This window comes from Anas platyrhynchos, chromosome 4 (genome assembly GCF_047663525.1).
Source record: "Anas platyrhynchos isolate ZD024472 breed Pekin duck chromosome 4, IASCAAS_PekinDuck_T2T, whole genome shotgun sequence".
Lineage (NCBI taxonomy): Eukaryota > Metazoa > Chordata > Aves > Anseriformes > Anatidae > Anas > Anas platyrhynchos.
In genome coordinates, this window is record NC_092590.1 from 19,459,141 (window position 1) to 19,486,512 (window position 27,372).

The 27,372-nt window shown below is 43.7% G+C and overlaps 2 protein-coding genes across 8 annotated transcripts in view; one reads left to right on the forward strand and one right to left on the reverse strand.

Annotated features, from left to right (window-relative positions):
* On the forward strand, positions 1–11,069 carry SH2D4A (SH2 domain containing 4A). Its single transcript, XM_005025123.6, has 9 exons — positions 1–184; positions 1,064–1,223; positions 1,842–2,001; positions 4,110–4,175; positions 4,584–4,719; positions 6,680–6,896; positions 7,858–7,988; positions 8,463–8,683; positions 10,185–11,069. Exons 1-9 carry the CDS (start codon positions 1–3, stop codon positions 10,275–10,277), a joined length of 1,368 nt encoding a protein of 455 aa, XP_005025180.3. The 3' UTR covers positions 10,278–11,069.
* A 3,230-nt stretch (positions 11,070–14,299) lies between these two features.
* CSGALNACT1 (chondroitin sulfate N-acetylgalactosaminyltransferase 1) overlaps positions 14,300–27,372 on the reverse strand; it is a 48,663-nt gene continuing 35,590 nt past the window's right edge. For all 7 annotated transcript variants that reach the window (XM_072037139.1, XM_013104696.5, XM_072037137.1 and 4 more), the window contains 6 exons: positions 21,593–21,809; positions 20,254–20,355; positions 19,297–19,475; positions 18,794–18,888; positions 16,087–16,168; positions 14,300–15,728 (listed from right to left, as the gene is read on the reverse strand). In XM_072037139.1, the coding sequence (XP_071893240.1) occupies positions 15,445–15,728; positions 16,087–16,168; positions 18,794–18,888; positions 19,297–19,475; positions 20,254–20,355; positions 21,593–21,809 (959 nt within the window). In that variant the 3' untranslated portion in view covers positions 14,300–15,444. The remainder of the gene's footprint in view (positions 15,729–16,086; positions 16,169–18,793; positions 18,889–19,296; positions 19,476–20,253; positions 20,356–21,592; positions 21,810–27,372) is intronic.

Sequence of the window (27,372 nt, forward strand, 5' to 3'; positions counted from 1 at the left end):
ATGCTGAAACAGATATTATCGGACATGTACATCGATCCTGACCTGCTGGCAGAACTCAACGAGGAGCAGAAACAGATCCTCTTTTTCAAGATGAGGCAGGAGCAGATCAGACGGTGGAAAGAAAGAGAAGCTAATGCAGAAAAGGAAGAAAAGAAGCAGCAAAAGAAGCCACCGCTGAGAAAAGGTAAGTCTCGGCCTGCCAGCTGCTTCCCCCTCTGGCACAGACCAGACCAACTCAACTGCTCCCCACAAACGGGAGGTAGCGTGTCCCTAGGGCAATTTCTTTTCCCAGGGACTGGGAGCAAAAAAGCATCAGAGCTGCATTTCCAAACTGTAACTAGCCTCACTTCCCAAGCTTAATTTGGCCTGGCATATAATGGTTTTACTCCCTCACCCAGATACTTTGCCCTTTGCCAAGTTCCTAAACCCCCTTTCCTGGGAAGCTGTGGCTTCCTTATTCGCGGCAGCAGGAGATGCAGCTCATCAAGCATCCCACTGAATGGGAGCCTCTGAACCTGTCCATTAGATAACCACGGACTCAAACACCTGTCCTGGGGTGCCAGGAACATAGGGGAGCTCAAAAAGTCCCTTGACCTTGTCTGAGGCACCAGATCCGCAGGAGTTTCCCTTGTGCTTTTAGACCTGAAGTTTTTTTTTTTTTTTTTTTTTTTTTTTTTTTTTTTTTTTGCCTGGATTACACAGCATGTTATCTGCTAGCATGGTATCACTGCTCTCCCAACTGCTCTGTTTGCAGATAGTTCACCCTCACCCAGGCCCTGGTCAAGGGGCTTGGGGAGGGCGGTGGCAAAGAATTAGAGAAAGAAAGGAAATATTGGCATCCCTTGTCCCCACATTCAGAAATGTCCCCTTCACTGACCCGGCTGCAGTATTGAGAAATGAAATGGGAGGTGCGTCCTGTGTCCCAGCTGAGCTTTCCCCATGTCCAGCCACTTTTGGAAAGGTTCTGCCAACGGCAGCAGCCGGGGGACGCAGCACGTGGGACACAGGCCCTGCACAGAGCGCTGAGCAAACAGTGTTTGCGAAAGAGCTACTTCTCTTCCAGCCAGCGGGAAGTCAGTGAAATGGAAGCTGGGAGCTGACAATGATGTCTGGGTCTGGGTGATGGGCGAGCATCCTTCAGATAAATCGTATGCAGCCATCTGTGAAGAGATCCAGGCACAAAGGGCAAAGCAGTTAGCAAGCGAGCAAGGCAAGGAAGCGAGGTAAGCACCCTTCACCTGGGGGACTTGGTGGGCAGACACAGAGAAAAAGACATTCCTAGAAATTGGAGGCTGGACACTTCTCTGGGGACTCTCCCCCTCTGTTTTGCGAATTTTCCTTCTCGCAAGGAAGTGGGTGGGCAAGTCCAGCATCGCCACCAGGAAGCAGCACAAGCCCTTTATAAAACCTCTTTTTTCTTTCCTTTGATTTCCACCTTGGGGCTGGGCTGGGTGTGGCTGTCACACTCTACTTGCAGACAAAAGGCTCAGGTGAAGGTCGTCTTTCTGTGGGTACGCACGGTGCTGGCGGACACCATCTCCAGCCCTCCTCAGCTCATGGAGCCTCCCGTGATGTCCCTGCTGTGGTCACCGCAGCAGTTCATAGGAAATGGCAGCTCTGTCACCGCAGCAGGTGATGCGTTTGGCTTGCACCGATTCAGCAGCAGGTGCTCCCAATGAGTAATTAAATTAATTATTCCATCTACCTGATCTGGAGGTATGATAGCCGCACGCACGTGCTCCATCATGGTGCTGGTCTGCTCATGTGTAACTTCCTCTCAGATGCTTGGAGAGCAGAAAGTGACTCCCTGGGATTCCTAAGACCTGTCTCTCCTGTTTTAGAGACACCAACTGTTCTGTAACACCGTCTCTGCATCCCCAGCCGGGAGTCCTTGGTGGGACAGATGTTCAGGGGAACAATAAAGGCACTGTGGAGAAGCAGAAAGAAGATGGTAGAAAAACTGCTGCTGCGACAATGGGGAAAAGCCAGGAGCTAGAAAAGGTACTTCCACCCTTTTCTCCATACTAACCAACCTCATTTGCCTGAGATCTAGGAAGTGCAGCAAATCCTGATTGCTACTGATACAAATTTGAGTGAGAGGAAAGGCTTTGCTGTACTCCTAGAAGAAGCCGTGCTGTTACATCCTTCCTTAGGACTTAGGAGATCCGAGTGCTATTCTCATCTGGGATAGATCTGCTCTGTAGCACTGGACAAGCTGCTCTCAAATCCTCTGCTTCTGTTCATTGTGGATAAAATGAGGGTCAGAGTACTCTCCCTCCTGATTAGTGGCTAGTCTGGACTGCTTTCTGGGCAAGACCAGAGAGCCCATCCCAGGATTTGAGGGCTATAAACGTGCATGTGCAGACAACTGAGCTACTTTTACAAGAGATCAGATGTATAGTTTTACCAGTATCCTCTAACATGCATATTTTCAGGTAAAATAGCTTATGACCTTTACAACATAGGAAAGCGTCAAATGCAAGTAAGCAGTGCCGGTACCTACAGCTTTACTGAGGTAGTATTTTTCTCCAGTAGTAAATACATTTCTACTTTTTAATTGGCTACCAAAAAAAGCCATTTGCAGAAAACAGAAAAGGGCAAATTCAATTAACTACCAATGCAACCAAAGTTGAACGGAAATGTCATGTTGACTCACTGGGAAAAGTCCAATCTCATTCAGCGAGTTTTTATTCAGCCTTTTGCTGCTAACTTGTGTGACTGCATATTCTTTTATTACCCAGCCATGCCATGTCTCAGTATAAAAGCATGATAACTGAAAGCTGGATTTGGGTAGAGTTCCTCTCCCACTGCTGCCAAAATACTGAAGGGAATCCAATGGCTGACTCCTTTATCAAAAGGCTCTGAATCACACTGGGTTTTTCTCAGCACTGTTTGCTGAAGTTGAGCAACTCTATGTGGGAGATTTTTTTCCCTCCCCCTTTTAAAGGAAGTTATTAGTCAGAGCTATCTAAATAAATAAAACAAAATCCAGCCAACCAAAAATCCCACCACCACAAAAAAATGGAAAACCCTTTCACAGTTTCAAAAGAAACTGAAGCTTCTTTTTTTTTTTTTTTTTTTTTTTTTTTTTTTAATATATATATATTACTTTTTGTTTTCTGACATTATGTTATGGGTCACTTTCCCAGGTTTCTGATGTTTTTGCTAGTAGGAGGAATACAGACGGCAGAGTGTTTCCTTTTCTAGGTGTGGAGAGGGAGGGGAGAAAGCTGTTTTTTTTTTCCTGCGATGTAGTTCCCACTTAACTGTACCTGAGGGAACTGGGCATTCTGCTCTGCCTGCTGCAGGGGAGAGGGGTTTGATCTAAGAAAATGAGCTGCTTCACTCACATTTTAACTTCCTAGCTTTCTGTCTAGGACAGGGAAGTTGGAAGCACGGGTTCATACTAAGCGTTGTAGAAGATAAAGCGTGTCCTTGGTAAGCCGCGCAGCGCAGTTAACTCGTTACTCATTGTGCTGTGGGAGGCAGGCTGAGTCAAACAGGGAGGTGGGTGGGTGTTTGCTCAAAGACAAGGCTAACTTTTTCTCAAAAGACAGGTCTCGGATACCAACCTCTGCCAGTGTAGCTGGACTGGTTTTAGGGAAGAGACACGCAGCTTGTTGGGTCAGTCTGACAAGCAGCAGTTTGCAGCGCAGAGCAGCAGCTGAGCACAGGCAGGTAAAGCTCTAGCAGATTTTGAGAGGGAAGGAAAGGAAGGTGTCCACTTCCCGGGACCACTCGGGATCATCACTTAGCAAATCCAGGCAGGCTTGGGACAATCCCGACACCCCTGATTCTGTCTCCTGTGGCATGTATCACATAAAAGTAAGAAGGAGCGAGCAGCTTCTCCTTGTCACCAGCTCTAAAAATGCAGAATGCTCCAGCCTGCCCTGTTGGGGCCTCTGGGGAGGGCTGTGAGAGGGCAGCCTGCAGAGCACAAGGCGTGGCACTCCCCCACCCACAGCTTTCCAGCTGTGGCAGCCCAGCACTGCTACATGGCACCTGTACTCTCCACCTGCAAATTCTCCAAATTTGCAAGCACGTACTCTACAAAAGAGTAAAGGTCCTGATGCTGCATTAATTTTTCACTGCTCTTTTTCTCTGTCCAGAAGGAAGCCAGGGATGTTCACCAGATGCTGGCAGACTGCCACATGAGGAAGGGTGGCTTCCCGCAGGTAAGTTGCAATCTAGGACCTAAAAACACATTGAGACAGGCCCAGACTTTACCCTAGAGTTACAGTCAGCCTCAGAGACTCACTTGACCCACAAATGCCCACCTCTTGGACCAGTTTTACCCAACATTGCCATATTCCTCAAGTGTGGTGTTACAATTCGGACTGGCCAAAAGGCAGGCCAGCCTGGCAGAGTGGGCAACACCATGGGACGATGTTCCTGATGATTTCTGGTAGACTGTTTTCCCCTATTTTCTCTGTTGTGACCTGCAGTAAAGGAAGAGGGTCTGCATGTTGTTGAAACAAAGGATTCACAAAAAAGAATGGAGTTCTCAGTAGTTCAAGGCTAGCTAAAAAGCAGGGCTAAAATGAGCCTGGGACAAAGCACTAAGCATACTATTTCTTTCACAGACGAAGGAAGCACCAAAGAGAAATTCAGAAGAAACCGCAGCCCCACTGAAGGCAATACCACAAAGCCACACAAGCTCAGAGAGCCAGAGTACGCTGCAGAAACCTGATGAGAATGAGCCTGAATGGCAGGAATCCTGTAAGATCTTAGGGTGGCCTTTTCCTATGGGGCTTGAGAAATCTTAGGGCTCTGTGCGGTCATCTCAGTCATTCTCCTGCAAAACTGGAACCGAGTATTTCTCAGTCAGTGGCTGGAGAGTACTGCCAGAAACTACACTGCTGCATTATCAGAAATTTTTCTGAGTCCACACAGCACTGAGACTAGAATTGGGCAGGAAATGGAAAATTTATCCTACAGAAAAATCACCATTTGGAACCATTTCCTCATTTCAGTCTTTTCTGTATTTTAAGCTGATTTTCTTTTTAGTTGAAATCTGATAGCTTTGAACGCTAACAGTGCCAAGCAGAATGGGTCCTGCTGCCATGTGGTAGTGCTCAGATAAATTTAAATTTGTTGATTACAATAATCAACAAATAGCAGCCACGTGGGTGTAGCCAAGATAATTGATTTTAAACCAGAGATTGCCTTCGGTAGAACTTTGTAGTAACCATTGCTCATGTGGACTAGGATAATGGGTGGCGAGGACAAACTTAAGAGGGCAATTTCATAAGCACTTTATTCATGGCAAACTGCTTTCACTGAGTGAAAGGAGCCCTTTTTGGACTTCAGAAGGGAGCAAGGAGGGCTTTTGCTGCTCCATAAAATTCATTTCTGTGCAGAACGTCAGCACAAGGCCAAAGCAAAACTCCTTTGTGCACAACTGAGCCACAATGTGGAGATGTGGGCTGATCCAAGACCTTGGAAATAATATAAAACTTGAAAAAAGAGGCCACATAAAATATGAACAAGGGGCCAAATCTCCTTGCTTTTTAGCATTTCTGCAAGGCACAGTCCTCCCATCTGCTTCCTTGCCATGCAAAAAAAAATTTTTTAAAAATCCCATCTAAGCAGAGCACCTTCTAACATAACAAATCCAAACAATAGAAAGGAAAATGACAAAACAGTATGAGACTTCTAGTGACATCTGTCTGTGCTGCCAAGTACTTCCTGAACTCTCTGTTTTAGTCACTATGACAGCTACATTTCCTTCAGAGATCTCCCAGAGTAGCTGCATACTTCAAGGGTGATTTTTGTAAAATAGTTAAAGAGACATTTTGACTTGATTCCTTTTCATGGAGTCTTGCTGTCCAGCTTCCTCAGAGACTGAAACAAAGGGTTACAAGCTTGTTATGTACGAAACATCCTCACACTCTGCTTGCCTTTGTTTCCACCCAGCTTCAAATTCTACCCCTCACACTTCCTCTCCTGGGAAGAAGGAATATCGGAGAACTTGATGTGTGTGTGTTTTTTTTTTTTCCTCAGTTCCTCCCCTGCTGTTCAGTAGGTGGCAATGCAGTACTACCAATTGTTTTCACTTCAGGCCAAGGGTTTTATTTTTCTTACTAATAAAATAAATCTGCAGTTGATTACAAAAGCAAGGAGAGAACTAGCCTATCTCAGACTGGAGAGCCAGTTACTCCTGCAGCCTCCAGGATGTGCTACTGGATGCTTATAACCTGGAGAATCAAAGCAGTATTTCAGAAAAAAAAAAAATAAAAATCCAACCAAGTTCTCTACTTCCCATAACAATCACAGCAAGACTTCCTTCCCTCCTCAAAGTCCATCAGGACTTTCAAATCCTTCAGAAGATTGAATCTGGGGTCATTTCACCACTTGTTTTTGTTCTCGCAAATGAGTGCATCTTTCAGACAGTGGCGAGAGTAGCTGAGCCACTACAAGCTTGTGTGGAAGATGAATGACTTCCAACTTAGGCAACCTCAAGCACCTCCTTGAGAACGCAGGATGGGGAGAACCTTAGTCCCACAGACCCCTCCCTCCATGGTAACACTGCCTATGCCCAGGGCTGGAGCACAGAGAGAACCCAAATGCTCTGCAATGAGTTATTCCGCAATTTCAGCAAGCAGGGAGATGACCAAGGGGCAGCAAGCTTAAAACTTGCCTGCTTGTTCGCTCCTGTAGGACTCATTTTTTGTTCCAGTGCGGAAAGCCAAGGCGGCAGACGAGAAGAGACGCTCCCTTGCGCAACAGGCCAGGGACGACTACAGGAGGCTTTCGCTGCAGGGTGTCCGCAGAGGGAAGCAGGCAGATATATCCAAGAATGCCACAGCAGGAGATCGACGACCGCTCCAGTACCCGCCTCTCCCACCCAAGCCTAAACTTCTATCTTCTGTGATGGCAAATGGGAAAGCAGTTAGGTAAGAAACATCCCTCTGCACTCTTGAGGGATGAGATTCTTCTGCTCTGGCAAGGGCTGGCTGAGATGAGAAATGTTACCTGTCCTCCTTGTGTGGAGGAGACACTCCACTGTGAAAAACAGGCTAGAAAATATTCCAGCCTAGGGTGTGAGGATTGGGGCAGAGCTGTTGATTACAGTGATGAGGTGTATTTGTTCACTCTGGGAGGTTTACTGTCTGATTGGGATTCTCATTGACATTCCTGTTCCCTAGATAAGCTCCCACACCAGAAGCCTTGTTCCTGTGACACTCATACAGTTCTGTTCAGTCTTCAAGTGATTTTCAGTGACTCCAGTTCACCCAAGGCTCCTTGGACAGGAGTTGCTTCTGTCATGTTGTAACAGACAAGGACAGGTGGTGGCTTACTGCAAAGGGATGCACCTCCACTGAAAACACTAGAAATCCAGGTTTGGACTATTAAAAACAAAGATGAGTGCTTAGCAGCTGAGGATCAGCGTCCATGTCATGGTGTAAAAGTTGCACTGTGTGTTTTCGCCCAGCTGAGGGAAATGCCACTGGAGCTGCTAACCCGTGTGTCCTGAGGTTCAAACCCTCAGCCTCCTGTTCCTGGCCCCCATTCTCTTGGCTCTGCCCTTTTTAGCCACCTCCCAGAATGCCCAACCTCCGGATTATATGGAGCTTTTGGAGATAAAAAGACCCTCTTCTGACAGAGTCAAGTTCTCTTACCTGCCATGTGTGAAGTCAGACTCAGTGACAGGTTTATATAGCAGAACATCCTAAAGCCTAGAAGACGTACATCTTCTTTGCTGGGTGTCCACTGAAAACCACACAATAATGCTGACAGCTTCGTTATCGTAAGCCTGCTGTTTAGGGCTGTTCATAATACAATGAACAAAAGGTAATTCTGCTGAGGACTCAAAAGCTGTTTGAACTTGCACAAATTCACTTTCTTTTGTAACAGGAAAGAGGGAATCCAGAGGACAATCTCCAGTTCCACCGAAGAAAGCATCATCAAGTGGTTCAAAGAGGAGCAATTCCCACTCCGAGCTGGCTATCAGAAAACCACAGACACGATAGCACCGTGGTTCCATGGTGAGTTCTGAGCATTTCTGCCCCCACCCAAACTTTTAAGTTGGTACTGCTAATGTGGCTGCTGCAAGAGGCTGGGCCCAGGAGCTTTTCAAAGGTGCATAGCTAAGTTATCAATTTTAAATGTGTATAATAGCTTAGATTCCTTTAAATTCCTCTAGTATTACAACAAAGGCTAGGATAAAGTCTCAGAACAGAGGCCAGATCTTCTCAAATACTCATAGCCTGTTGATAACAAGCCTACTATGCCAGGAATTAAACAGCATGAAGTACAGTTAGCATGAGACCATGGCCAGCTACTGGCAATGGCAATACAGCTCCTGGACTAGTGAGTAAGAAAATATACAGGTATGAAAGCACTGTGAATTAGTTTTAGAATGGACAAGCACACTTCTTGTGAAAATTGTTCTACCCTTGTTCCACATTTTCTCTGCAAATGCTATTTTCTCTTCAGCTCTGTGTTTTGGTTTCCAACAGGTATCCTGACTTCTCAGAAAGCAGAGGAGCTTCTGAGCAAAATGGTGCCAGGGAGTTTTCTGGTCCGGGTCAGCGAGAAAATCAAAGGCTACGTGCTTTCCTATCGGTCTGTGGAGGGATGTAAACATTTCCTTATTGATGCCTCTAGTGATTCCTACAGCTTCCTCGGAGTGGACCAGCTACAACATTCAACACTGGCTGACCTTGTCGACTACCACAAGGTGAAATTCTAGCAAGGCACTCATTAGCTATTTGTTTGTGTAGCTGCCTCAGGGCATTTCAAAATAAGAAGGAACAGATTTAGTTGTCATAATGTAGGTAAGTAGGCCCATTTTTGCTACCATTGTCTCAAATGTCTTAGACCTGAATTGCTCTTCCTGCAGTGGGCAGAGGACCTTGCACAAAGCTCAAGGTCCTACATATTATTTAGTAGAAATACTGATAAGGTGATAGGCAGCATACTTACTCAGGCATTTTTGATTTTGTCCGTTGTTGTAGAGTCCCAACAGGTCAGGTAAGCAGAAAAATTGCTGGTCTCTAGCTCTGGAAAGAAAGAGAACAAGGAATCTTTATAATCTCCAAGCAGACAAAAGGCTGTACTAAGCAAAAGTAGCAAATAAGGGAAGGGAAGGAAGAAGGACTTCTTGCAACAGTAACACCAAGTGTTTGCTAGCATTGACTGCAGCTGCATAGGCTCCAAGAACAACCAAAGCCTGCACTCATTTATTTTAAGATCTGCCTAGGGACACGACAATCTTTTTGCCTAAAGGTTCATTTATTTTTTGTGTTTCTTTTCAGTAAGTGCCTAGCATAATGCAGACATGGCTAAACTAAATTGAACATGGGGAAAATATCTATGCTTATTTGCTAGAGCTCTTTCTGGACTGCTTCAACCTGCTTCTTTTGTGTGGATTTCACAGTCCAGGCTGAATCTGTTGAAAGCAGGAGCTAGACAGCTACTGGTACCAAAGCTGGAGGATTTAAAGCCTGGCCGTGCATGTCTATATTAGAATCACACCCACAGTCTGCAAAGAATCCTACAGACTCTACTGCACTACAGCAGATGTGTGTGGGAGTAGGGTGAATCTGCCCTGGTGAAATGCTCTGGTGGGTTCTGCTTATCTTCCACTTGGGGACCATGAAAGAAGGCAAGTTCCCACCACGCATCTGTTGCTGGGGTTGGGAACAAGATAGGAAGCAGAAACCCTGCTTTGAGGGAATTCTCATTAGAAAAGGGCTTGCCAAAGCAGACGGCACGTGCTCACCGCAGGATCCACCCTTGTCCCTCCCACAAACAGAGCCAGAAGCTCAGATCCCACTCGTGGGCACCTCTGCCTGCACTAGAACGACTGCAGTGAGCCTGTAGTCTCACTTACCTGCATGCTGCACAGTCCTCGCTCCAGCTCTTTCCAGGCAGGACAGCACTGCATGTTGTAGGAGCTGTGGTCACCTACGAGACAAGCAGTGCTGTTTCCAAGAACTACCAGAATCACACCACTGGGTTATCGCACCAAGCACTGACGTTGCTTTGTGAAGGCAGAGGGCAGCCCTGTGGATCCGTCCCCTGAATTCCCAGGGCTCTGAGTCGTATTGCACAGCAGAACAAACAGGTCCATGCAGTAACGGAGGCAGGGAGACTGCTGTTCACTCCATGACTCTGTGATAGGTCAGATGTATCCTGGTCTGTTTGAAAAGTGTTTTAACTTTATCCTCTGCCAACAGGAAGAAGCCATCACTTCCATGGGGAAGGAGCTGTTGCTTTACCCGTGTGGTCAAGAGGACCACGAACCAGATTACAGCTCCCTCTTTAAGTGAACCTCCCAGTCTCATCACATAGCCCCAAGCCTGTTTTTACAAAGACCGCACTTCAAACTGGAGCTGGCTGACGCTTACCTGAAACTTGCCTCAAGTGCCTCTATTTTAAATCCTTCACAACAAAGCAGTAGGAGGATAAGTGCTGTCATGGGCTTCTCATTTCAACAGGATGCATCAGCCCAGCAAGCTACAAAGCACCCAGAAATATCACGCACATTGGAGTGAATTGGATGATGAAGTATTAGCTGCACGGGGAGATACTGCCACGTATTTTCATTGGGTTTCTGCAGATTTCCTCGGGGACATCTATGTTCAAGCTGCCTTTTGCTCTTGACTGCAAGGTTGTGTGCTGCCTGGGAAATAGATTGGTATCTGCAATTGAATGAGATCATAGCTTCCTGAAGGCACCAAACAACTCAGAGAAGTGAATTGATCTTGAGAGTAATTTGTATAATGTGAAGCTTAATCCTGTAAAATGCTGTGCCCTTGGAATCAAGGATGTTCAAGCCAAACATCCAAGCAAACCCCTGGTGCCTTTCAGTGACGTGTTCTCTGTAGAGGGATTTTTAAGAAAAACGTATTTTAAAAGTTCCTTTAGCTTCTGAATATAGACTCTCACTCTTTTAACGTGTATCTATATCCCATGCTGGCCTTTCTGCATAGAGGGGGACTAATCTTTTGAAAGGGAGAGAGGAGAAGGCATACAGAAATTTGTTTGCAAGAAACATGCACAGAGCCTAAACAATGTAAGAAACAGGGCATATCAGTATTAATAAAGTTTACAGAAATGTTTGCCAGTAAAGAATGTTATTTTCCAAAGTGGAGCTATTTATTACAAGTTGTGTCCGGATTACTGCATCTGTTGTGAACTTTAACACAGAACTATTTCTTTCAACATAATGTTCTCTCTTCGTATCTGTTAAACTGTTCTTGAAAAACACAACTCAGAATACTGGGGGAGAAACTGGACAGAATCACACAGAAAATTAATTCTTACCCTGACTGCCTCCATTTGAGTTGATGCATGTGACAAACTGTACAGCTGAGGGTTGTGCAAATCTCCTAGCGTCATCATTTGTTAGAGATGTGACCCTCAAGTGAGTAAGTGCTCAGATGTTTACCTATTCCCTTCCTTTGGGCGGATCAGGGCCACTCTGCTAAGCAGCAGCAGTCAAAACCTTCCATCTTATATTGACCTGTATTTTGCAGAACACAGATTAAAAGAAATTCTTGTAAACATCTGGTCTTAAAATTTGCAGCTGTGCATGGTGGTTTCCATGCAAGGATGGAGGACAAAACCTGCACTCCAGTTGCAGCATGTTTAACTAGAGGTGAAGTCTTAATTTAAAGTGAGATTCTGAAAGCAACGGCAGTGGCAGGACAAATGATTTATGGAGCTTCTTGAGCACTGTAATCCCATATATCAAATGGGTATTTTCAACATAACCAGCATTGATCATGGGAAGGAACACTAGATTATTTATAGGGGAAAAAAGCCCTCCTTCCCCATTAATGAAGTGTTTCTTCTAAAAAACATGGCCAAAATGAAAGGTCATTCAGAGATCTGCAACACTCGAGAAAAGTCAGCATCTGCTCTCTCATGTTCTCAGGTGAAGAGCATGGCAGAGCTGTTGTCCTGCTGGAGACAAATCATGAAGTGTTTTGCACAGCTCTGGGCTGGCAAAGACAGGGGACTGAGTCTCCTTTAAAGAGACAGTTCGAGAGGCACAGTGTTAACCTGCAGAAACCAGGTGCAGGCTGATCTGGCACAGACACAGCAGGACCTTACAGACACAACTAGTTGTAGCTCTAAGATCTACAGTGGGCCAGCTCGGTGTTTGAACAGCTGATTAGGGGACCAGTAGCTTTGTGTACTTTTATATTCTAACTGCTTGTTTGCAAGTGCTGGCTCAGCAGGGCCCAAGAAAAGCCACCATCAGTGTTCATATCCGTCCTACACATTTGAAGAAATCATGCCTCAGCTTTTAACTCACAGCTTCACTTGTCTGCTGTGAGGGAAGAAACCTGAAGTTTGATACCCACATCTTTAGATTATTGTACTGACAGCAAGGGCAGCAATCCCTGCTAGAATACATGCCCTAAGACTGGCTCTTCCACTGTTCTGAAAGCTAGTTACCCTGAAAATGAGTGGAGCCAGGATGACTTGAAGCAGTCAGGAATCAGGGATGCTGCTTTTACTCATCTTAGGGTGCTTCTCTACAGACTCTTTCTTCAAGGGATACTGTGAAAGGATTACAGGAGTCATTGCATTTGAAGAGTGCATGCAATCATGACACCTGGAAGTACGGGGCAATTTGTTTTGCCCAACACCTCTGTGCCTGTAGCCAGAGCATGCACAGTCTTCAAAAGTAAAGCATGGAGCCCCCACATGGCCTCTCTGACTGTACAGGGTGACCTGTGTTCCCTCCCCAGCTCACATTCAGTCAAGGCTGCCATTCTGGGAAGGATCACAAGCTGTCTGTTTCTAGGACAAGGAAGTTAGGGAGCTGCTTGGCAAAAACAACAATTCTGTTGGACGCTCTGTTTCATCAAACTGGCCTGAAAGATCCGTCACAGCTCCTATACTTCTCATAGAGGTGTGGATAACAATAACTTCCTCCCTTTCTCCTGTTGTTTTTCACCTTCCCATGTCAGTGCAGTCTCCACCTTTAAGTGAGCCCTACCAGACTTCTGCTGGGATTAGATTTTTCTGTGCTTCTCAGTGGGGTGGTCAATGACTGGGGGCTGGTTCTCTCCATCCCTGGCTCAATCCCACCTCCTGCCAAACTGGGTTCTGCAGCTGAAGGACAGGAACTGCTCAGACAGTCTAACTCCTGGCATCTCTGTGGGAAAGGACACGCAAGAAAATCACAACAGACCTCTTAGAAACATAAGATGTAAAACTTTGACAGGGGTTCGATGAACTATCCAGGGCAGTGATGTGCTGAACTTATTGGCACCCGGTGCTTCGAATTAGAGACTAACAGAGGTTTGAAGGGACTTATGGAGATTACCTGGTCCAGCCCTGCTCTGCAAGTGGGGCCTACCACAGAGTTACATTACATTGCTCAGGTCTTGGGGTCTTCTTCTTAAGGGAAGATAACGGAAAACGTCATGGGAAACAGGAAAGGCCAAGCTCAAGGCAAGTTACGATGAAATTTCTACCATATGCATCATCCAGTTTCAAATCCAGGTTAAATGGGAGTGTAGGAACAGCTGTCACCTTGCGACAGCTCCGTTGTCACAGCTCTCAGATGCATTCAACAAACCACATGTAGCTCCTCCCAGTACAGTAATATTTGTAAGGTTTCTCCATCAAAACAGATTAATTTGTAAACAATTCGTCATACATGCTGGAGATCAAACTGTTCTTTGGAGGACCTGCTTGAGTTATTGCTGAAGTTTTTGTGGTAAGTGATGCACTGGGGGCTGTTTGTAAACATACAGAATTCTCTTTCCGTCGGACCCTTGTCTATTTTTGCACTGCTTTGGGACATGCTTGGTGTTTTGCAAGAGAAGTGCAATGAAGATCACTTGCATCTAACAGAAGGCAAAGACATGTAAATATATGTAAAGGGAAGAAGTACTAACAGTGGCACGTTCTCTGCAGGTTCTGCACACAGTGCTTTCTAGAAAGGTTCACACTCTTCCTACTGCTCAGCAGCAGGACAAGTGGCATTTTATTCATTGCTCATTGTTATCTTGTATCCTTCTCCCTCAGCTTTTACAAGCCAAAGAACACATTAGAACCTAGTTTCAGACCGCCTTGAATTAAATCTGAAGCTATAAAACAAAGACCGCTGGGAGAAACAGCATTTAGGTAACCAATGGGATTGCCAAATCCATGCATTTTTTTGTTGGCTAGTAAAGATTAAAATGAGAAACAGCGTTAAAAGAAAGTGCTTGACAACAGCAATAACTCATGCCTTCAACAGTTTTAGACAGCTGAAAAAAACATCTATTAACACAATTAATTTTTAGGATGCACCTATAATTACCATAAAATAATTTGCAGAGTCCAGTAATCCGCCAAAAAAATTTATTTTCTTAATTACAAAAAACCTTGCTATGCCCTGGGCAAGATTCTAGATTTGGTTTAGAAGGAAAACTTTGGTATAAAAGCAGAAAACGTTCATTAATTTTGGTATCTGGCGTTCAGAGTTTAAAGTCTCCTGTTAAATCAGTACTGCAAGGTGAGACGCATTTCCTTTTCTCCAGCATAAAGCTTCGTCCAGCACTCAGGTTCTGTAGTAACGTCACCTCACTTATCTGAACCCAGCTCCCATTCACAGGAAAAACAGATCTGCAGAGCATTTTCCCAGCGTTGGAAGGCTGTACTATTTCCTGGTATGGTTAGAATTAGAAAACCGCAAGTATAACAACATAATTCTCAAGCAAAACCAACTCCATTTAAAAATGAATCTTGAGATACTTATAACACTGTAACTCAGGAATACACCATCTGATTCACGTGGTACAGACATGGCTCGTTGCTTTTGGTTCCCTGCCCACAAAATAGAATCAATGCTAACCTGCAGCATTTTTGAAACATCACACTTGACTGGCAAGGCTTTCTCTTTCTGAATTTTAGAAAGCACAGAGATTTCTTGTCTCTGCATCAGCTGTAAGTGCACTGCTGCTGTTCCCCCATCCCAGCCCTGTAAGGGTAAAAGATTTTTGGTCACTCCAGCTTAGCCTTCGTTAACAATCAGGCTTTCTTTTCGGAAAGAAAATCATTCTTTTTGAAAGCAGCCCTTGTAGCAGACATGTAGAAAATCACTCGTTATTATCGGTTCACCAAAGGGTCAATCCTTTAAACAACTGCACACATCTTACAAACATTTCCACAGAAAAGCACATCCATTTGTTATTGTAGCACACTGGCATTCACGTAATGTTCATTGTCTCCATGACCTCGAATCTTGTCAAGTGTTCAAGTCTCCCCCAGGAGCAAGTGCTGGACAGTCAGGCTAATGGAGAACTTAAAAGCCCTATTAAGAAAAGCCAGAAGTAGTGAGGGCAAGAACTTCCCCCATCTGCTTTGCTGCCAGGCTGCTGGAACCCACATCAGCTTTCAGTCTCATCCCATCTTTTCTAGTTAGCAACTCCTTTCATAAAAAATATTTAAAAAATTCCATTCAGAGGCTTTTTGCCCGTCTTTCTGGCTTCATGTCTTCTTACTGTTCAGTTTCTGTCTGTGCAGGTGAGTTTCAATCTCTTGCCTGAATACAAGCATCCCCAACTGGCCGTGAGAAGCCTCGTTCATGGCCTTGGACTGCATGCACATTTTGTACTGCTCTGGGGTCAGCTCGTCCACACATCGCTTTTCATGCCAGAGATGGAAGAGCCCCCTGACGGGTGTTCTGATCACAATGAGGTTGCTGTGAAGGTATTTGCGGTACAGGTGCACATCTTCGCCACCCCAGCCTTTAATGTCCAGGTCAAAGCCACCTGATGCAAAGAAAACCCAGAATAACAACTAGAAATGCATACCTTCCACTACCCAACGTGATGCTATTCATTGCACTACAGCTGTTCTCCAGTTCCAGTCAGCCCTTTAAAACAGCCAACAACAGTGTTCAAATTCCTCAACCCAAAACCTTTAGCCACCAGCCAAAATTGATTTATTTGTACTAAAAAAGTGCTTAGATTTTGGTAATCTCTATGGCACTTGGGAGGAGTCTGAGCATCTAGCCAGATCACTGCTGCAAAGCAGAGACACAGCCACACTGGCCTGGGAAAGGGAAGCTGATCATAATTTTCTAAGCTTCAGTAAAACAACAGATGTATTTGAGTATATTTTTCTTACCTATGTTGATAAAATCAGATCGGTACTGGCAAGTCATCCCAAAACCGAAGTCTCTCCAAAATCCAGTTTCTTTTTTAATAATCTGCATGGGAGAAAGGGAATGTTTATATGGGAGCGGAAATGCTTTCAGCATGAACAGCAGAGAAACAAGTCACTGAACGTGGTCAGAAATAGGAGCAACTGTCCATTTATTATACATCATGTAATGTTTTTGTTGATCCTAAAGCATTTGCCAGCTTTTGCAGACATTTCGTAGCATGTTCTTGCCCAGAAAAACAGCCATATCATTAGCTGTCACAGATAAACCCCCTGATTGAGAATGATCAGGTTTCACTCCACTCCTGCTGTTGTAGCCCAAGTGGAGAAATATCCCACTGCTCTCTGGAGTTTGCTTCTCTGGAGGTAAATCCTCCTCCAAAATCATTAAGTTTTTGCACGATTCAAATCAGATGTAAGAAACATACTGGTAAGTCAGGAAAACAGACTCTGCAGTAGAGCAGATAGTGACATCTGGATTGCAAGAGCTCTGGAAGAAAACAGATGTTCCAATCTGACTGCACAAATGACAAGTTTTTGCTTACCTTAACTTTGACAAAAAATTGGAAAGCAGTAAGAATAATTTTCATTACAGAGCTGTTGTAATCCAGCTAAAACTGGAGTCCAAAAACATTAGGTGGTGAATATATAACCTATAAAAGCCTTTGTCAGAATGAATGCGTGGTTTACACTGTCAAGGTGCATTATGAAAATATAGTGTATTACAGAAAGAAAATCAGAGCCACGAGAGGCCACGCATAACATTTTCAAAAGCAAATATAAAAGTATGTATCACCACGGTCATAGTTCATGCAGGTGAGTGACCTAATCCCATATGGTGAGGCATCCAAGAGTTTCAAGAGACTGGACAGGAATTTAAATCCCTTAAGGAAGTCAGCCATACTTCACGCTCTTGAAGGGGTGGTTATAAACCTATCCTTTAGCAACTATTTTTGAAAATTTTGGTTTCACTTGCAATAATGTTAGAGGAGATGATGAGGCAGGATTTCCATTTCTGGATTTACAAATCCAAGCATTTCCTTTACCAAAAATAATCCCCTTCCAAAACAGTCTCTCCTGGTTTCTCATTCATGCCTCTCCCTTTTTGTTCCCTGTCATTTTAGCAATCATTTTTTAAATTATTATTATTATTTTCTTATTTTACTGCTCCTGTTGCTCTCTTTCTTTTCTCATTTTTTCTCTCCTTGAAAAATCCAAACCACTGCAGAAGCCAATTAGAAGAAAACAAGACTGCATATGTCAGGTCTGCACCATGACAAGGTATCTCCGTAACGATGCCCTTACAGCAAGCTACTCTTTTGCATTAGCATTATTATTTCCCATTAGTGCAAGTGGCTGCTTCACAAATCAATTTCTTTCAAACATTTCTGAAGGATTTTTTTTTTTTCTCAGCAGCCCGAATACTGGGATAGAGATCTAACTGTCTTGTTTTAATGGCAGAGACCTGGCCTCATGCCCAGCAACTAATATGGGCTGAAAATATAAAAATCTACATAAAAATGAGATTGGCAGTACTTCTTGAAATCAAGAAGCCTTTCTGAAATAAGCATCGCATTTTAAGATTCAAATATTAGCTATAAATATTTGCGCAGTCCTGACAACGCAGTTTGTGGAATGTATGCCAGTTTGTGAGCTGAGCAATATTTCCTTTCTGAGCACAGTGCTTGCAAGCCTGAGGACCTCTGATGGGATCTCATCAGACAGAAGAGCTAATGCGAATTCTATGGCATTGCCAGAACAGGTTTCCCTCCGAGACAAACCAACGAGAAGAATTTTCCAGATGCTGCAGTAACACACAAAATATATTTTAAGTGTGATGGCTTAAACAAAATTGCATAAATGAGAAAATATTTTTTAATCCCTGGGTGCTACACAAGCTTAATCTTTAACAACTTTTTTCCTACATCAGTAGTCTAGAGTGTGCTCTCTTTTGGAAGAAAGAAAAGATTGTCTGGCTACTTGTTGTGTAACACAGGGAGCAGTAGAAAAAAAAAAAACAACTTTAAAAATATTTGGGGTGTAGTTTTCAAACTCATACTTATTTTTTCTAGATGGATTGCATGAGGTGGCTGTAGCAATGCCAGAAGATTGTACTCAACCCCCTAGTGATTTTTTTTTTTTTTTTTCAGTTGTGACTGTTGCTGGGCTCTCAACAGCCTCAAACTCTTGACTACAACAACAGTGTCCAGTCTGGGACATCATGAGCCCTGACAGATGCAGTGCCTGGCAAGCACCAGCTTTTGATCATGCAAGGAAAGGAAATATTCAGTGCAGAGGAAATGAAAGCAACATCAGGGACTTTCATCTTAAAAAACAAACAAACAAACAACAACGCATGCCATGGAGTAGTTGTTTGTTAATTAGAAAATCCCTTCCAGCAGAGAAGCAGACAGAGTTTAAATTCTCAGGTTCTATGTATAAAATCTCAAACAAGGGTTAAAATAATTGGTACCAATATATTTCCCTGGGAAACAACTGCAGAACTCACAGTGAGGTGACTGCTGCAGTTAATTTTGTCTGCATAGTACATGTCTGGTGCACCTCACTGTGCACAAAGAATAGGGAAATGCTACCCAGTAGCACATGCACTTTTAAGAAAATGAAAGCTTTGTCCAAGTAAAAACAGGCATTCAGAAAAACATATACTTACTAGCTGCTGTTCTAAAGATGGGATGGAATCCTGGTTGCCATAAATTATACTGGGGTTATACTGGCTGAAGAGAACAGGATAAAACACTTTCTTTCCTGGAAATGACAATACATTATTTTTTTTAAAAAGCTGCATAAAACACATTTCATGCTCCTCCAAGATGCTTTCTGTGCTGGACCAAAACCAGACCTAGTGATACAAGTTTTCAACTGAGCCTATGTTCTTTGCATGAAAATGAGAGGGTAAAATCAACAAAAAGATCCAGTTCCAGAAAGCAGAGATGCTGAAGGTAAGGAATTCAGTCACAGTGGGTGCAGGGGTGTTGTAACCTTTCAAAAGCCAAGCAGCAATGGAATTTTTACACGTCTTAATTAGTTCTCTAAGTTTCGAGAATGATTTACAGCAGCTTCATTACCAATTCAAATGTTAGAATACTCTGGTGAGGCTGTTATGCAATAGCTAAAAACCTGCTGAAAGGCTCTGTACTCAATGAGCAGCAGTACCTGGCTGTGTGTTCAATCTACAAGAGTTCAGGAATTCAGCTGTGAAGTATATGTCCACGTCGCAAAAAAAGAGAACAACGTTACTTCCTTTCCAAACTCGAGCTCCGATGTCTAATCCTTTGCCCCTGGAAAATTCTTCATTTAACTGGATGAAGGTGAAGTTCTTGAAGTTGGCTGATCTAGGAGAAAGAAAACAGTCAGCAACTTACATTCTCCTTCCAGCTTCTAATACAAGTGGGGGTGGAAACCCAATATGAAAAAACTAACATAGAAATCTACAGTATTGGGGTTCTCAGAGCAGTTTAGGGGAAGAGATGACCTCTTAAAGTCTTGAGGAGATTTCCACTATGTCTACATCCAGAGTCTGACTCCCTTATTGCTATGCTAGTATTCCTGTCAGAGACCTTCCTTGGGCAGATCTCACAAAAATCCCAACAAGGCTTATATAGACAAAAATGTTGCCAGCAGGCAGATATAAAATACCTGTGGTCATATTACTGTCTCTGTATAAGGATCTTCTTCCAGCGTAGAGATTATAACAAAGGGCTGCAAAAGATCTAGCCAAGAACTTTGGTTAGATGGCTCAAACCATCTAGGTCCTGTGTTCTCTGCTGAGAATGTCTGTACCTGACTCTGGAAGTGAGACTTCAGTCCTAACAGTTAAAAAGACACCTTCAAAAGCAGTAAGAAAGTTTGTGAATGAGTAATGTTAGTTTGAAAGAAAAGCTGCACTGAGGTAAATTCAGTAAAATCTGCTTTATGGCCCTAAAGACCAGTACCATGAAACTGCAAATCTGGGACTGCCAGGATAATGTTGCTTTTATCTGATAGAAGCAAAATAATGTTTTCTCCAATGCAGTCAAGGACATTTTGGCACAAATTTGGGCAGCTAATTAGCCTCCAATTCATGGTACGGTCGCTGTGTTTGAACAGCACATTAACCACTCAGATACTTACTTGGAGGTATTTTCAAGTATAGATTTGACTTCATTCATCTGTTCTTTTCCAAAGTAAACTACAGTGAGGTGAATTCTGCCATCCTGCTGAATGCCCATTTCCCTAGGAAACAGAGACAGATTTATGACTTGTCCCGCAAGTTATCTTTCTTCAACAACCAGCACCAGATGAAGGCAGAGTAGTGTGGATCTTGGAAGGCATTCCTGAGGGCATGACTCACTGACAAGGGTCTCTGTACTGATGAAAGGGCTCACTGCCTGTCAGAAGGGACCCCAGACTATATTTGAGGCACATTTATCATCCACTCTCTTGGTGGTGTTTGCTATAATAATAGGACACTGCTCAAACAGCCCATTCAGCCACAAGAATGATCAAGCGGGCATTGAATGTAGCACTCAGAGAATATGAAAAGAATGAGAAGAGGGTTTTAAACAAGCCATACAACCTCTACCTCTTAACCTTGTTTTTAAAACAGATATTTCCAAGTTCAGAGCTTTGGCATTTTGTTAAGGAACATTTCCTAAAATCTAATATCAACTGGAGATCAAGCCAACAGCCTAAGGGTACAACCAATCTGGACCAGCAATAGACATCATGCCTCACTTGCACAATATTTAGTCAGCAAGATTTCTCTTATCATCAGCAGAGAGATCAGCATGACCAGAGGGTGATTTTTCTCATCCCCAAAAAAGCATTTATCAGATGGCTAATTTAGACAAGGAGCCTATTTATAGGTGGCTGTAATTAGCAAAACAAATCCCATTGCAAGAGTCAGTATCTGTTGCTAAGACAGTCTTTTCTGGGCAGCTATGTGAAACTATATCTCGATTAAGTTTTCCCTCCAAACAGCACCTCTGCGCTGAAAAAGAAAAGAAGTTTAAAAGTAACTATCCTGAATTTCAAATACATTTCCTTTCTGCCTCTGATTGCCTTAATCTCTTTCTCAAACAGGGCCTGGCAAAGTGTCTGGGAGCACTAAATTCCATTTTTTCCCCACTCAAAATGTTCCTCTGCTACTAATGGCAGAATATCCTTACAAGTGCCACATAATAGCGTGTGCCCCAAAAAAACAGATTTAGACACAAAAGCCAGGTACATGCAAGTCAGAAACCCTGATGACTGAAATACAATTGCTTTTACTGATAAACAGTGCATTAAGCACCAGATGCCTTTCAGTCTCTATAATCTCAAAAATGATTTCTTAATGGCACGGTGAGATGTTATGTAAAAGTAGCATAACTTTTACCAAGGGAGGCCTTGGTAATTCCTGAAATTGCATCTTAATCTGCAAGTAAGATAAGCAAGATAAAACAGAGGCAGCGCTGGAACAGAGACCCACCTGAAATTCTGCATGAATTGCCGAAATTTGCTGGCTCTCTTGGCCAAGGGCACAATGACATTGATAAGTGTGTCAGCCATATTGAGGTTTTCATTTTTGACTTTCATTACAGGACCGAACGGCCGAAATAGAACGATCTTCTTGAACTGATGTTTCGTGTCTCCTTTGAAAGTCAGCTCATACAACGTGCCTTTGTCTTTTTCTGTGCGGTAGATCCCTGTGTGAAGACAAGATAGAGAAGTTTTTGAATTAAAGACGGGCTCTGGGGTAGGGGAGGGAAGGATGCAGTCTTAATGTGTTACCCCTGAGCTGAAAAAGCAGCAGAGGCACGAGACATTTACCACTAAAACAGTATGCAATTTGCTGTCATTTGGAGGAGGCAGTCACTCTGGCAGCAACACAGCCTGGGCTGCGGGACTCATTTGGTATTCTGGCGAGCATGCTCCTAGCCTTGGCTGAGTGACAAACCCCCGAAGGTTACCATTTGCTCACACACGGTATAACCCAGCAGACAAACTGTCCTTAGCTTACAGACTGACCCAACGGCATGCTGCAGGCATGCAGCCTCCACCCCAGCACACAGCACGCATGGTAATGGCGATGCAGACATTGCGAAAGGCAACCTGCCTCTGTAGCATGAGCAACGAAGCCATCTCTCAGAAAAGCAATTTCCAGATCAACACATTAATTTCCTCATTTCTGGGAGGTGCTCTGCACCTTCTGCTCAGAGAAACTGCAGATGTGGCTAAGCTGCTGCATCAGAGCAGGTGGCAAGGTAAGGGAAGTCTGCAGACATGTTTCTGGACAGGATTTCCTATGGTGGTCAGTGCTTTTGGATGTATTTATTTCCTATATAGAATGAGCTTTTAACACATTCCATGAGTGAAATTAGTCCCACGCTGAGAGCTAGCACGAACCATAAAAGGAACGGTCACGTCCTCCTGGAATACTATTCTGATACTGGCTTGTGGAAAACAGACTCTAGAGTCAGTAAGATTGTAAAGTAGGTATGGGCAGCATGGGGGTAGTCCCATTAAAATCGTGTGCACCTGATGCAGCAACTTGCCTTGCTTATATGCAACAAAGAGTTGTATATGCTTGAAGTTTCACAGTACGCCTATACATATCCATAACCTGTCCCCGCTTCATATTAAAATTAGTTCCAAGGAGTCATTTCCATAAACTCTTCCCATCTGCGCTTGCGCAGTGTCTCCTGGTGGTGGTCATAAGGGGTCGTGGGGATGAAGGTTGATGACTCTTCCTTGTCACTGCTAGTTGACCTCTTGTCTCTGCGCAGACTCAGTTGCTCCTTGGCTCTTGTCCATCCGCAGGGCCAGTTTCTGCCAGTTTCTTAAGACAGGCTCACACTCTTATCAAGGGATTACCCTTGGTAAGGGGCCCAAGGATTCTTGCTTTAGTTAATTTGCACAATGCACCATAGTTAGCAAAGACACTGACACTAAGTAGCATCCTAGTTTAATGCTGTCAGTGCTCTATCTCTACTTGATAAGATTCTCCTAACTCCCTCTCTCAATACGTCAAACATGACGTGGTTGGCAAAAAGGCTAGAGATTTTATCTGATCGACATGATGCTTCAGGGCCTGCAGTGCATACAGCTTTTTCTTAGATCCACTAGGTTTAAGAAGGAAAAATGAAATGCTAGCTCTAAGTAGTTACACCTGCTGTAAAAATACTCACAGCTTCATCAGCGGAATAGCGTGATAGCATTGCTTTCTATCTCTTCAGAAATTCAGGGAGAATGTGCCTGGAAGAAAATGCCTCAGCTTGATTAATTTTTTTCCCTTCTCACCCGGTTATGAAGAACAGATTAATCAAAACAATAGCTTTTTTTTTTTTTTTTTTCTCCATCTTTATTGATAATATAGTTATTCCTTGATGTATAACATTCCTGTGTGTCTGACCTGATCATTGGCTCTGCAAAAATTTCTTGTGGCAGTCAAGGTCAAAGTCTCCTCGTCTCCTCTGAACGGCCAAGTGATACAAGCTCTTCAACTTGCATTGTAGGTCTTACATCGGTGTGCCCAGACCATCCAACAGATTCATGAGGTGTGGTTTTATCTAGCACAAGTTCTGTGGACTGCCTCATCTTCACTACCATTGTCTAAGTGTTTAGTCTTAAGTGAGGACTTCAGCTGCTTAGTTATTATATGCAGAAAAATGATCTGTTATTGCCTTTGTGTTTTACTTTTAAAAGAAGCTTATTCAACAAATGCTCCATTCCTTGAGCATAGCAGATGAATGCAATGAGATAGCAGATCCATCATTATTTTGCTGCCAATCTTGTAAAACTGTGCTCTTGATTCCCCCCAGTCTTTTCTATACAGTCTGCCCAAGGTACCGACCATAAACTGTATCTGTTACTGAACTTGAACCTGCACTAGAGAACATCTGAATGGTGACCAAATAGTCCATGCATTTCCTCCTCCTGGTGGTCAGAGAATGGAAACCGCGGCTTTCAATTCAGCTCTCTCGCTTATTCTGACAGAAAGCTTGCTGCCGATCTGAGTGTATGGCTGGGTGCACTCATTTACAGTTTTTGAACACAGGTCTTGCCAAGGAAGTTTGTGTTGTGGCAGGGTAACATAGCCTTTTGACTAAAAGTTATTAAGCTAAACAAACAACAAAATAAATCTATTTGCGTTTTCTCCAGAGAGAAATGGATAGGAATGTTTTATGTTTGACATGGTGAATTAACATTTGTCATAACAACAAAGATCCAAATTAAGTTAACCAACTTAATACCTACCAGGCAACATCTCAAACTCTTTTCTACATCCCTTCCTATTCCAGCCAAGAAACAATGAGCCCAGAAGCACCTCTTCCCCAGAGATATATGTTGTATTAGAGGAATGAGGGGAGCTTTGCCAAACAAGAGGCAACTTAAAGCCCACTGCATGTGGCGACCCAAGGGTCCCCTCCTAGTGCTACGCACACATCAGCAGGGGCTTCTTCCAACACCTCGGTCCTGTTCCGGTTGAAGATTTCTAGTACAGCTGAAGAGAAGCAACCTAGGTGAAGGCAAGGCTTCTTTGTGCAAGGTGATAACCCAGGAGTTTATAATCCTAACATTTTATCTTAAAGAGAACTGTATGTGGGTTTAATGCACGTAATTAAACACAGCTGCTCTCAGTTCACATTTACACCTCTTGTTTTCCTTTCTTACAGGATAAGCACCTTAACTGACAAAAAGTTATGCATCTTTTTTAGAAACAGGGAACAAAGTGCTTTGCCCAAGGTCAGACAGCAAGCCCTGGAAATGAGCCTGAATGCCTTGAGTCACTGTGGGGACTCACCCAGCAGAACATCCTGCTTTTCACAAGATTTTTTTCCATTTCCGAAGGCACGGCTTCACTTATGCCATTGGGAATTTTTACATCACTCAAAGATGCAAACAGTCTCAAGTTTAATAAATCAACTACAAGGAGGGGAAGAAAAAGGCTCTGAAAACAAGAACAACAATAAAAAACCTTTCCTGAAAAGGTTATTCCTGAAAATAGAGTACCTTGGAAAGGCTAGATGTTCACTATGGGCAAAAGAAGATTAATCAACCACCTCTTGCTTTCATTACAGCAGCTGTGTTTCAGGATTTGCACTGCTCCTTTCAGAGGCAAGAAAAAAAGCCTGCAGAAACCCAATATAAAAAGGTAAGTGCCCAGAAGCCCTGGGTCAGCAGAAACTAGCCCTAACATGAAGCAAAAGGACAAGTAAGAGCAAAATAAAAGAGACTTGGGCTGAAGGACTGACTAAAGAGCAGTAAATATAAAGTCTTTGGAACAGCAATTCCTAGGGCACTCTGAAGAAATGGAAATACCCAATCTCTACTCATCAGGGCAGGCAGACAAGCTTCAGAGACCTATATGGAAGTGAGAGCTAGCACACAGTCATGCAATCTTATCAAAACGCTGTTCAGTGAATGCCAATTTTAGCCTCAGTTCCACAGACCATAGGTTTCATGGTCTTCCACTGCCAATAGAAACAGTCCCTGGAACGGTGCTCACTGCTGATATTCTGCTGGATGCTGTAGGAACCACTTTTAGGATTTATCAGTATTCACTGTTCCCTTTATAACTCAATACTGCAGTGGTCTTCCCTCTCCAGAGAGAGAAATACAGCATCTTATCCTTCAGGGGAGAGAGAGCATCATCCTTTCTCCCTGTCTTCTTCCTGGGAAAAACTGCCTCAGGTAGCCCATCCCCAGTACCTGACAATTTGAGAAGGCGAAGCCACTCCTCCTCATTTGTCTCAGACCTCATTTAACATTCCAGTCGCTAGACTGCCACACACTCCAGGTAGAAAACTCATGATGCAGCATATTTGACAGGGCTGTGACAGGGTATTTCTGAAGCAATCCACAGATTTTTTTTTTTTTTATTGGAACTGCTCCTATTGTGAAAGAGTATCCTCAGACAGCGATTACATTCACTTCTGTAACACTGCTCAGGCTTTTCAGAGTCTTCAAATTATTACCTCCGTCTTTGAGAAAATTAATGACTTCCAAATCTATAACAGCTCTGCTGCAATTTACATAAATTAATGATCAGACCTGCTGTTCTGCCCACTGAGCAACTGGCTTTCTACTGGAAGCAGAACAATCCTTTGCCTGTTTAGGATCTTTTCCATGTTGTTTCTTAGTAACTCCTCGTGGCAGAAAACCTGTGAACGTGGTGTAGAAGTGGGAGGAACGAGAACGAGGTGGCTGAGGGGAGGCTCAGAGCAGCTGGACAGCCCAAGTGCCTCTGTGAACAGAAAAGTGGAGCAGAGCAGCAGCCAGATGGATATGGTTCAGGCTCCAGGGAGAAGGTGTGGCTCTCTTGGTTTTGAGTGAGAAAAAATGGAAAATTCCACCACGTGTCAGCTATTACTCCTGGAAGGAGAACTGTCTGAGAAGCCTAGCCAAATTTCACGTAACTGCAGATCTGCTGAGAAGGAGTTTAGCTCAGATGTAAGGTAGTAAGGTCACAGTCTAATTCCCACACACGAGTAGTTTCATCTATAAACTGCAGAGGATACAACACTTATTTTTAGGGATCACAGCCACAGAGACAAAATATTTCTCCTTAAATGTAAGAACTTGAAGAATACCGAAGTACTCTGCAAAGAGTAAAGGTACAAAATGGAGAAAATAAAAAGAGATACAGACCCTAATGAAGCTTATTGCAGCACACCATCGCTCTGCCTATTGGTACATGTTAGCAATGAGCTAGCACTGAAAAAGTGATGGCAGGCATCAGGTGCGAGCCACAAGAATAAAGAGATCCACACAAGAGCCTCAAGCAAACACAGTTTACTTGCATCATTCGATATGCCAGTAATAGTCAGGATCAGCAGCACACTTAAGCAAAGAGGACTAAAGCAAGTGTCAAAGGCTTTGCTGAACTGGGTAGAAACAGAGAAGTCTCACATCAACAGCAGCAGTTCAGGTTTCGAATCCATCTCTGACCACGATTACCTGATTTTTGTGTCATCCCTCCACCTGTCCCACCTGAAGGCAAAAGTGGGAACCCCACCTTTGACATAAGGGACACATGCAGCTCATGTGTGCTGTTGTTTCTAAAGCAGCTGGATGATAAAAAGAGGGTTAAGTGTTATTACTTCCAATGCAGAACTGGGGCACATCTCCCAGAAAGCTCCAGCTATGCAGGGCAGCTCTAGAAAATGGAAACATCTGGCTCTGCTGGCTGGGTAACACCACTCATGGTTGCTGTGTTGCTCAACTGGTGCGAAGCAGCCAGAAGCTGCCACGAAATCCAGCCTGTTA

Coding starts and splice junctions, on each gene's coding strand:
- SH2D4A (XM_005025123.6), top strand. CDS start 1: ATGCTGAAACAGATATTATCGGACATGTACATCGATCCTGACCTGCTG. Junction 4,720..6,679: donor GCCTGAATGGCAGGAATCCT/GTAAGATCTTAG, acceptor TTTTTGTTCCAG/TGCGGAAAGCCAAGGCGGCA. Junction 6,897..7,857: donor GCAAATGGGAAAGCAGTTAG/GTAAGAAACATC, acceptor CTTTTGTAACAG/GAAAGAGGGAATCCAGAGGA.